This window comes from Parus major, chromosome 3 (assembly GCF_001522545.3).
Source record: "Parus major isolate Abel chromosome 3, Parus_major1.1, whole genome shotgun sequence".
Lineage (NCBI taxonomy): Eukaryota > Metazoa > Chordata > Aves > Passeriformes > Paridae > Parus > Parus major.
Genome location: NC_031770.1, coordinates 67,632,693 through 67,644,932, shown reverse-complemented (window position 1 = coordinate 67,644,932; position 12,240 = coordinate 67,632,693). Strand labels below are relative to the sequence as shown.

The following is a 12,240-nucleotide window of genomic DNA, read 5'->3' as shown; positions in this document are numbered from 1 at the left end:
TATCACCATGAAAACATGCCCATGAATTTCATATTATATGAAATTCAGTGGTTTTTGTGAATCCTATAACTAAGTATTAAAAACAAGGGCACACAGTCTGTATCTCAGACTCCAACAGGTATCTTTGATTCACTGTGTGAATATAGCTGAAATGTGTGTGCACTGAAGGGAAGGTCTTGAAAAACCTGTGTCTTGGCTGGTTGGAAAGAGGTCAACCAAAACTGCATATCAGACAGCATTCCAGCCACTACCAAGTGGCTGACATTTCTTCCAGTCTCATTCTAACAGTGATGAGAATTTGGACAGCAAGATCTGTGTGTGTCACCCTGATAGTAGAGAGCACAGGTGTAAAGGAGAATGCTGATGCCAGAGATGCACTTAGCTCTGGTCTCCACTGGCTATATATCTTTATTTGGAAAACTGGATTGTATAAGGATAAAATATATTTTTAAATAATGAAGAAGCTGTGCTGCTCTGGACTGTAATTCTGCCTGAACTAAGCAGGTCTACCCTACATTTGGAAAAAATCAGACCTGCAATTCAGCATGGACACAGCCCTGAGTGAAGAAGCAGCTACATTACTGAGAACAGTCACACCACCACTGAAATGCTTTGGTCTTTGTGTGGCTGGATCCCCATTTTGCTGCTGTAGACAATGCCTGAAGAGTCATATAATTCTGTGTAGTTCTGCGGTGAGGGGAGCGTTAATGCCTGAGAATGTTCACAAGCAATTGCTCATTGTGGGATTTTTGAGTAGTTTTAACAGCTGAAAAAAAATAAATGTGTGGAAATCTGAATCTTGTTTGAGCTACTTCATGAATGTATTTAACCTAGAGTTACTTGTACTAGAGCTACTACTCAGACTTAGAGCACTGAATTAGTCCTGAATCACTGTATTTTCCAGCAGTTAATACTGCTGCTGCTTGCAGCTTATTTGGTGACTGTGTCACTGAAGACTGAATATGCTGTTTAGGATCTGAGTGTCAGCTCTGAGAGATAGGCCAGGTTGCTCAGGGCTTTGTGTACTTGGTCCTGAGGAACCTCCAGGGAAGGAGACTGAACAAGCTCTCTGGACAGTCTGTGCCACTGCCTTCCTGAGGAAAAAATTTCTCCTTAAATCTAGTTGGAAGCTTTCTTTAAGGTTATGGTGTGCTTAAGAGTCGCTAAAAACAAAACAAACAAACAACCAACCCAGAAAAACAAACCAACAACTAATTTAGATATATTAAATTTGGGATGAGTAGTGGTTATTTTCTTGCTTAAGGAGTTAATTGAATCAGTATTTTCCCTCCTTGACTGAAGAATGGCAGTATTTTACCCCCTGTGTTGCTTTGAGAAATCCAGTTACTCAGTTGCAGGTGCAGGGTTAATAGTTATCTAGATATAGAGCTTTATCTTGACTTTTGAAAAGCCTCCAGGGAGTGGATGGATCAGGCCTGCTAATTAAACAATCTGGAGGCTGCAGAAACCTGGAAGTGGAACAGGTGACAAAATTTGCAAGGAACACCTTGGCTTCTCTTGCCAGCTGGGCCAGCAGGTGTTGACAGGCACATAAAGGTAGGGGTGGGAAAACTGTCAGCTTTTCCTTGCCTCACCTTTGGCAGAAAGGGAATAAGTAGAACAGCTTATCTTTTATGTTTAAATGTCATTTCAGATGAAAAATTGCATCAGATTCTGTTCCCAAATGTGTCTTACAAAGCAAAGGGAAAAACAGAAAGAGCAAGCAGCTTCAATTTAAATTAGAAGTTTTTTTTCTGTCTTTTTTGTCTTCAATTTTCTGTCTTCAATTTAAGTTAAAAGTTTTTCTTTAAAACTAGAATAAACCCCCTTGGTTTTTTTTCCTTACAAAATCAGTTGTATTGGACAAATTAATATCAGATTAAATAGGCTTTCTGTGAAAAACTCTGAACAGGTTTTATATTTAAGAAAATTTCTTTTACTCAGAAAGTCCTATTTTGTCCAGGAAAGAATTGAGACTATTTTGCTCTAGAAGTATTTACTAAAATGGAACTTTTTCATTTTATAGATAAGAAATTAAGGGTGCTGGTTTGAAGTGATATCAGTTTGTGGTTACCTTGTCCCTCAAATGTTCTTACTATGTCTTCACTTAAAATCAGTTTCTTCTGCTGCTCTTTCACGTCTCTGAACTTTCACTGGTTTTTCTTGTTTTACTTTTCTTGTTCAGAACTACTTATGAACACAGAGATTGCAGGACTGTGAAAATTATTTCTCCATCTTTTAGTGCCCACTTTGGCATATTTGGTATTGCCAAGAACAATTCCAAAGAGCAAAAGTACAAAAAATCTCTTGTGGGTAATTTTCTGGTCTTTGGGGATGATTACAAAAAAGCAAACTAAAAACCAAAAAATCATGGCAAAAACCACAAACAAGCAAACAAAAAACCTGTGGCAGGAGAGAGAATAAAAATATATATATATATAAAAGAAATAAAAAAATCAAAATCCATCAAGCCAGTCTGGTGATATATAGATTATTATTATTTTTTTTTACCATGACTTGAAAAGTTGGAATTACTGTCACAGGTAGTTCATCCTGTTGTGGTCGATGGTTTGCTGTCAGGAACATCGATCAGTTCCTTTAGTTCTTCAGGCTGCAGTGGCTGATAAATCATTCCTCCAGTCTGCCCTGTTCATTGCTGCTGAAGCTGCTCCCTCTCGTGGGAATGCTTGCTGTTGTGTTTGGCACTGCAGCTGGCTTCTGTCCCTCTTCCTCCTTGCCCTTGGACATCATGGATGTTGGGATGAGACCTCCAGAGGGCCTCTCCCACTTGCACTATCTGCTCTCCAGCTTTCTGCTTCTTGCTCCTGCCCTGAGCTATGCTGCAAATTTGGTAGCCTGAGTGTCTGTCTTAATGCACAGAGCAGAATTGCAGTGATTCCCATTGTGAAAAACGAGGTTCACATTATTTTTTTATAGCATTTAAAAGTTTAATAGAAAGACAATTAGGAGATAAAAATAAAGTAAAGTATACAGATACGGCAGGATGTCTCTGCATTCAGCCAATAGAGCACACCTTACTAACAAAGGATTGTCCCTTAAAAACAGAGTCCTACTACATATTCATAAATTCTCATACATGATTCAAACATTCTCCTTAAGTTTTGGATGTTTCTTTGTTTAGTTTTTGACTCGCCCCCTTCTCAATAAATCAATCTTCTTGGCTCTACCGAGTTTTACATTCTCTGATAACAGAAATGCAATAAATTCCTCCCCCAGAGCTCTGGTCACTGCTGTCCTCACCTGGACAAGATAATCTAAGAATGAGGGGGTCTCCAACCATCTCCTCCAGCCCCTGGGTTATACAAACAAAAGTAGTCCCTGCTCCAATACCATGCCATAGCTCAACACATATGTATATTATACTACCGTTTCTAAGCTTCATCAACAGAAATAGAAGGAACCACACCAATACAACAGTTTTCTAACCTTATACATATAACATTCATTCCAATATTTGTGAAAAGCCAACAATATCATATGTATCTATAATACCATCAACCACTCAGTCCCTGCACACCTGAGAGAGCCCCAGCCAGGGGGAAACAGCCTGTGTGGCTTCTGTGCTCCCTCGAATCTGTGACTAGTAAATAATTAAGAGTGGTTGGAGACAATATTTCTAAGGGTTTTTTTTGTGTCATTGGGTTTTTTTAATTAGACAGAGCCTTCTTGCTTTCCTGAATTAAGTTCATTAATTGTGGATAAAACAAGAACACATTTCAAATTGTTTTTATTGTGTCACACTCTGTAACAGCAGAGTAAATCAGATGATCATCTGTAGCTGAGTTTGTAAATCTGAGATTGACAGATTACTTCTATTTGACTCAAGTTTTCCAAGGTCTATCTTATAATTCTAAAGCAATTTTTTTTTCTCTTTTTAAACAGATGAATCACGTAAAAGAGATATTTGGTGACAGCGTTCCAGAAGAAGTGCTTCTGCTATGTCTGGGCATTACTTCAGGAGTTGGCAGATTGATCTTTGGCAGAGTTGCAGATTATATTCCCGGTGCAAAAAAAATTTATTTACAGGTATGTCTTTATTGCTTCTATGTTCCTTCTGAACTGTGGATTCCAAAGGACTTGGTTTGGGGTACCATTAATAAGTAAGCAGAATTAACTGATTGGGGATTCAAATATGAGAAGTTTCAAAACTCTAGGACACTCAGTGTATGAGTTTTGATACTAGCAGCCTGTGGTGCGAAGTTTATGAATCTCTGATTTCTGTTTTTAGCGCTAAGAAAATGTCTATTTTCCAGCTGGCTGTTTTCAGCTGGGAATAAAAGAAATTACTATTGATTAGCATGTGAGTGGCAACCTTTGGGAATTCTCTAGATTCTGCTTTCTCTGCTTTATCCCAGATTATGATTTTATAATGGCTTTCCCCAGATAGGGGGAAAAAATCAAGCCATGTTTCTCTGTTAAGGATTTTGGATCTCTTGATTTTTGACAGGGACTAATTTGGTATTAAATATATTCTGTGCATAGTACACAGGGGTATGGCAACAAAAGAGGTGCTTAGCTGAGGAGATTTTGCAGAAAGAGTCCCGGCTTCCAGAAATGCTGAAGCTTGGAGATGAAAGAGGATATACACTTCTTTCCCTCCACGCTTATAAACCTTATTTTTTGGAGAAACTCGCAGAGCAAGTGTGGGATTTTAGAGCAGCTTTAGTTCACTTTCACATCGGCAACTGCGAGGTGTTCTCCGCTTGGTCTCAAAATGAATAGCAAGGGAGGCATCTAGCGGGGATTGTCTACACTGCATTATAGAAATCCAAAGTTCTTAGGAAATAATTTCCCTTCTGCTGGAGTATTTGTAGTCATGGGTAAATTTAGATTCCTTGATGTTTTATTGCAGCTAAGTGGAACGTTGGTTGCCAGTGCTTACATATGGATGGTGCACGGGCAAAACTGTTTCCACTTCTAGTTTCTTTTAAATTCTGCTTCGTTTTGCTGCAAGTCTGTTTTTCCTCTAATCTAAAACCTACAAACAATCTAAGATGATACTAGAAAATTTTTGTAAGTATGCATGACTACAGCATGTAGCAGCAGTACATTAGGACACTTTTTTTTAATGGAAAAATTTAATGTTTCCACTCATATTGAATATAAGCACCCTGAAAATAAACACTTATAATACTGACAATTTTACTTACTAGAGTGAGGAATCAAATTACAATATTCCAGCTATCTTAAACTTTTAATGTTTCTGTGACTTATTTCTCAATATTAGTGCATGAGAAATGACCTTACACAATCACTGTACGATAGTGGATTACAATAGCATTTTCAAAGCTTGCAAAATTGGTAGTGGAATTTCTCTGCCTGTCATGTTTGTTTTATGTTAGTATGTAACTTCTGACGGTGGTAATCCATGGAGACTGATTATTTTAAGGTAAATACGGGCAGGCAATCTAATTCACTGCAAATTCAAGGAGGTTCATCCGGTCCCTTAAGATTTGCAAATTTGATGCAATGCATTTTTTATATTTTTTCCCTTGCTCATGTTTAGGTGGCCTCATTCTTTTTTATTGGGCTGTCGTCTATGATGATTCCACTGTGCAAGGTCTTTGGAGCTCTCGTTGCTGTCTGTCTCTTCATGGGCCTGTTTGACGGGTGCTTCATTTGCATTATGGCTCCCATTGCCTTCGAGCTCGTTGGGGCTCAGGATGTCTCCCAGGCCATCGGATTTCTCCTTGGGCTCATGTCAGTGCCTATGGTAGTTGGTCCACCCATTGCAGGTGAGTGTAGGCAGGGTTTGTAGCTATGAATGTGTTTCTGTGTTTGCATGACTTTTTGGCTGTGTTTCCCATTCCTGCATCATGTGCAGAGCTTTGACATCAGAAATTTTCTCCGTGTGTGCTTGAGAAGATAAAGGAAATTTACCTGCTGCTCATGGGCTATTCATTTACTACGCTCTTCAAAGTTTGCTCAGTCTTCATTGTTATGCAGGTGTAAACATTCCTCAAAAGAAAGAAAGATAGGTTTCAAATTGGATTTAGGACCTGACATTTTCCATTTTGTACAAGAGACAGCCTACTGGTTTCTTGTGTTACCAATTGAATTGGAAAATTCAGTTTTCCAAATTGAAATCTGAAAATTAACTGAATTCCAAAACTTGCTCATGTTAAAACCATTGTGAGGATAAAGGCTCCAATCACTTTAATTGCTCTTCATAAGTAGGAATGCTGGCTTTATTCATCTTTTGGTGGGAGACTGACAAAGTACAGGTTTTGAAGATGAAAACTTGGGAGTTCTTGGGAGGTAGAAATAGCTAAAGCTGTATTCCTCATCACTGATGACTTTCAGTGGTAATTTACCCTGAGGTTTGGTGAGTGCTACTGAAAGGTACTTCATAAGACATAATTGAACTATGCAGCATTATAAAGGACAAAATTATAATGCTAGAACTGCACTGACTTGGTGCTTCCTGATCTGCTTCTTACTGTCACAGCTATTAATACTTAAATAGGATTTGACTAATGGGAGGAATCTGGAGAGAGCAATTAGAGTGAATTATTGGAAAACACGTTTTTTAATAAGAGGCCAGGAGGAATGCAATATATGGAGTATATCTAGAATTAGAAGAATGGGCTTATTGATCAAAGGTAACTTACCAAAAGGAGGGAGAATTTCTCTAAGTCATGGCAAGATACAGGTGCTGGAGAAGCTCAAATGGGCAACTTTCAAAGAGGAAAGATGGTGCATGTTTTTAGTGAATGGTAATTGAGCAATTTTTAATTCCTCAAAGGGCTGATATACTGAGCTCTTCATTGCTGCTCCAAGTCAGCTCTGGAATACCTTTCTACCTCCATGTACCTCTGTTTGGCCATCAGGTTGTCAGGTTCTAGTGGTTATAATCTGTGCCAGCTCTTGGGTTTCTGAACCCAAAGCCACAACCTTTTTTTTGTAGATTCCTGAGGCCCCTTTATTTATGAGTGGTAACACTCTGCCTTTCCAGGTTTGCTGCGGGATAAGCTTGGCACCTATGACGTGGCATTTTACCTGGCTGGAGTCCCTCCCCTCATTGGAGGAGCTATTTTGTGTTTCATCCCCTGGGTCCACGAACGGCACAAGCTGAAAGAGAGAGCAAAACCTGTTGATGGAGAAACTACTGAGAAAATGCTGGAAAACGAAAGCACTTTGGTGTCGGACACGACAGAAAAGCCAGTCAAAGAACTGGATTCTGGCTTTTGATGCCTTTTTCTTTTCCCTGTACCACCCTGACCTCCTCCTACTGAAGCTAGATTTCTACTTTTTGGCTGAAGATATGATACTGAAGTCTTGAACTATTGCTCAAATTACAAAACTGCTACAAGAATCTTTTATACCATTGAACTTTTTTGACAAGTCTTTGAATTTGATTTCAAGCCACATTTTCAAGGTATTTGAAGTTTTGTAGCTTTAGTGTGTACGTGCGTAGTGATTCTGTGTGTGAAGAGAATATTTTTCTAATCCATCAGAACTGATTTCTGGAAATGTGAAAGCTGTTTTTCCTTCACTGACCCGGGATTCTTCAATGATATCTATGATCCATCCTCTGCAGGCACACCCCTGGGTGTTTATACTGGATAATGTAGTAGCTCTTATGACTGATCTGTTTTTTTGAAGTTTATCATGCTGTTTACAGTCTTTTATAATTCTCTATCATGAACACAAATATGCATCTTTTTGCTGAAATGATTTTTTTTCATTAGAAAGCTAAATTATTATATAACTGTTGAAACACTCACTTGTGTTTGCATTCACCTTTCACAGTAGCCCAAAGAACATTTAGGATGGCATTTTTAATGGGCTCAGGTTTTGAATATGTGCAAACCAACCTCCAAGTGCAAACATGTTCAGAAGTAAAGCTGCTGAGTAATAGAATTTATTATTATTATTATTATTATTATTTTTTGGTGAAGGCAATACCCTTAAGATGTATGTGTATAAATTTGTTTTCAGCCAAACCTCAGAGTACTGGATAGTTTTGAAACTGTACTGACTAATTCTTTGGAGCAGTATTGTGAATTAGACTAAATTTCAAATTATTCTGTTGTACTTGTTAGGATTTCTTTCCTTTTCGGTTTGTAAAACCAAGACAGCTTTAAATGATACATTCTAAGTGCAATACCAAGTTGTTTTTAATGTGGAAATATACACGAGCTATTAAAACAACATTCAGCAACTAAAGATTTTTGCACTAAGTGAACATGCAGGTTTATTACAAGTCTTTATAGCTGTGCTCAATTGCCTGTAGATTATATGGCTCCATGTTTTATTCAAATATAAAGAAATGTCTTTGCATGTCCTATTTCTTGCTTAACATCCTAAACAAATGGCCCCATGGCTTCTGCATTCTTAGGTATTATGCACTGTTTGTCAAGCAAGTAATCTCTTTAGCAGAAAAATGTTTAAAAGCATAATACTTTGAGATTAAAACACTGCTTTTCAGTCTATCATAAAACCCTTCTAAGCACATTGCTTATGTGTGGATATGTTTCAGCAATCACTGGAATATTTAATAATTCTTTATTTCAGGTCCATTTAATACCAATCATTTTTGTTGTCTCATTTAAAACTGTCATAGCAAAGAGTAAACTAAATGCGATCTGGACAAAATTACTATTTAAGTGCTTTTTTAATTAGTAACTGTTCTTTACATAAACCATGGAGGCATACTGTTTGTTTTTGTTGGTGTTTTTTTTAATGATAGCCTTTATTATCTATTTTCATTTTTCTTTTTCCAGTGTAGCAGTAAATTGCTCAGAAAACCAATCTAAAACAGCAATACTATTGCATTTAATGTTTACACCTAGCAATTGACAGAAGTTCTTTAAATATAATCATGGAAAACATTCTAATTATTGTAGACCAAAGCTCAGACTTTTTTATATTGCAGGGTTTCAGTCCCTACTTGGCATGAGTGAGGTCTAAAAGAATTGAATATTGAAATGTTAGAGAGACATACATGGAAGGAACTTGGAGGGTGGGGAGAAAAAAGCCATCTGGAAAACTGTGGTCTTTTCAGGTTCACAGGGACTTGTGCTTTGGCACATTGTAAGTACTTCTAAAAATGTCATTAAAATATGCATAGTAGTGTTAATTAAGATTACTACCTTCATTACAGAAGTGATGCTGACAGCCAATGCTGCTCTTGTCTGGAGTGTTTCTGTAGAATGTGATATTCAGTATTATTTTCCATTTGGGCAACACAGAAGGTATTGCTGGCTAAGTGTGGTAAAAGGCTCTCATTTCCTATTGTTCTGTTATGAAAAATTAGTGCTCATCATAGATCTTGCATTTCATGTGTTTTTAGTCCTAAGTTTTATACCAAAAACAAAACTGCTGCTTTTTTTATCACTGGTGCAATTTGAAATGATTGTGACCAGGTATCTTGGTGTAATGATGGTATCTTTCCAACTTGCTGCTCTGCATCTCTAAATTATCTGGGAGAGTATATAAAAGAATTGTTGTAAAGATATATAAATGACATGGAAATGGTATTACCAACAGTAGGGACTAATTCTTGCCATGATGTTTAAAAAAAAAATCCAAACTCTCATATTTGCATAAAATTTATAAAAATCCCCAAACCAACAAACCAAAAAAACTGCACAACCCGTGACCTCCATGAGGAGGGTACAATTACTAATTGTTTAGGAGTGATTCCTATGGTAAAACCAGCTAGTGAGTGGGATGCTTGATGAGAGGGAAGCAGAACTCTCTGAGGGGGGAGGGGAGGCTCTGCTGGTATGATAGTGTTAGAATAACAAACCCATTTCTGATGCAGTGCTTGTTTTGCAACAATGCTGAAATTGGAAAGGCTTTTCAGAGATGATAAATTACTGCTTAAGAACTCTCTTAGCATCTTTTCTGTTAGCTTGTATCTGTGGGGGGAATGTCCAGTAGCAAATGCTCTTTTCTGGACAGAAGCATAAGGTGTTCGTGTCCTAAAGCTAGGTAGGAAGAAAAACAAGCTCAGATTGTTTGTGCTGAGGCTGACCAACCACTGAGAAACTTATTGAGAGAGATAATAGATTATATTTGCCCTGAGGTTTTAAAAATGAGGTTAGATGACTCTATTCTAAAAAAAAAAAAAAGCAAATAAATCTCCAAACAAACTAAAATATGAAAAATCCTACACAAATAGCAACTATTTAGTAAATTAATTTTTTGAAAAAAATAATATTGTAGAAGTGGAGAAAAGGACTGAATATTCATTTTTAACTTAATAAATGCCAAGAAGATTTTGTAACAATTTATTTTAGGTGTGAAAACCTATTCATGGGAAACCTGCTGAAATCCTGTTTTGATGACCCAAATCATGCCAGCCTGAATCTCATTGGGGGTAGATTCTAAAATTAAAATAGTAGCTTAATTCAAGAAGGCCCTTAAAATCACTCTGATACATCCCTCTCTTGAGAACAGTTCATAGAGTACTTTCCATAGACATTAGGCTTGTATCCTATAAACAGAGTAGTCATCTTTTCATTGAACGTTCTCAGGGTAAATTTTCAGAAGAAAATGAGTAGAAAGAGGGTCACTTTAAATGGCAGTGTGAAATTTCCACTCCTACGTGGCGCTGTCATTTAATCCACCAGATCTTGACTGCTATTATTAGTGTGTGTGTATCTGTAAATACAATGTATTTTGACTAGGGCATGCACAACCGTTCTCCATCTCACTAGAGGAGGTGTAGTTCTGGAAGGTGGGAGATGGCTAAGGAAAAAGTGATCCCTTTCTGTGTGCCTCCCTGTTGACAAGCACAGCACCAGCAGAGTTCCAGCCAGCCAGTGAGTTTCCAGTCATGTAAACTTTGGCAAATGTGCAGTATGCCTTCTAGTCTATATATATCTTGTGTCAACAGCTGTAATGTTTTGGAAGTGCATATGCTAAGATTAGAGGGATTTTATACTAAAATGTTTGCTAATATTGACAACACTGACATGTTTAAGTATCTTTATAGACATCATATTTTGTATGTTGTTTTTGATATTAAAGAGTACATGTTTTGCTAGCCTTAACTCCAGTCTTTCAAGTTCTGCTTTGTTAGAAGGGTAAGAAATGAATGTTTAATGTTTTTTGTGGTGCTAAAGTAACTGTGATCAGTTTCAAATTATTCAGAATAAAGATGGTAGTGTTTAAGTGCTCCATTTGTTACTGCACACATCATTTTTTATCTTATTCTTGCGTAAAACTTGTCATTTTGTAATGTAATTTTGTTATAGTCTGATTATTATTGAACCGTGTGCAGACTTTTATACAAAATCTTTACAGCTTTTATTGCCACTGTGGTCTGACTGAAATGTCCCCATTACATTTGCTCCTACATTAATATGTGGTGCAACCCATTTTAAGACTAATGATTTAAAAACCTAAGCTACTGAGGCGCTTGTTTCTGAAAAAATTTTCTTCTCTATTTTCCATTCTGGGGCTTAATATCAGACTTGCAGAAGCAGTTGCATTCACAAAAGGCAGAAGAAAAAATTGAGGGAGGGAGGGAAACAGGTAAGATAAGTTTGAGTGGTGTTTTAAAAGATTTCTGATTTTGCTTCATGAACTACCACTGTAATTCAATGGTACCTTTAATCATTCACTGGCCTGCTACCAATTTCCCTTTGACTTACCTTGGTGGTATGAAGCATGAAGTGTTTCCTTGTTGGCAGCTTCAGTAAGTCCCAGGAATTCATTCACCTTTCCTGTGTAGTAGGGCCAAATATTTATTTTCTTTAATAAATATATCTGATGATATGGGTTTCATCTGGGGTTATTCTCTAGGCTGCTTTTGTTCAAATTAAAATTTGAAAAAGATGCCCAAAACCTTTATAAGTGCCAGGATGCTGTTGCCATTTGTACACACTCAATGTACAAAGTCTCATTTTAAGTTTGTAAAACCACAGCGAGGAGAAGCCTGGGGAAGGCATTTCAAATACTGCTGTACCTTTTTCAGCAAGCCCCTAGTATAACGAGGCAAAACACATCTAGAAATGTGGTTTGACTTCTGTGTGACTACTATTATTTTATATTTGAAATTATTTTATCTGGAATTGTCTCTACTGCTGGATGTATGAACAGAAGCTCAGCATCAGCGTTCTGCAGATACCTCGGGGCTCAAACTCTGTCCTCTTGCAAAGGTAGGCATGTGGGATCGACCAGGTTTAAACACTATCTGACAGTATTACTTGTAGCAAGCAGGTGCTTTTTTTATCAGGAAGGTATTTGCAACATGCTTGCCAATGC

General features: G+C 37.4%; 1 protein-coding gene across 1 annotated transcript in view; it reads left to right on the top strand.

Annotated features, from left to right (window-relative positions):
- The window catches only part of SLC16A10 (solute carrier family 16 member 10), a 65,686-nt gene extending 54,533 nt beyond the window's left edge, over nucleotides 1–11,153 (top strand). The window contains exons 4-6 of the mRNA XM_015620913.3: nucleotides 3,904–4,047; nucleotides 5,528–5,756; nucleotides 6,977–11,153. Of these exons, the coding sequence (XP_015476399.1) occupies nucleotides 3,904–4,047; nucleotides 5,528–5,756; nucleotides 6,977–7,212 (609 nt within the window). The 3' untranslated portion in view covers nucleotides 7,213–11,153. The remainder of the gene's footprint in view (nucleotides 1–3,903; nucleotides 4,048–5,527; nucleotides 5,757–6,976) is intronic.
- Nucleotides 11,154–12,240: the final 1,087 nt, after the last annotated feature.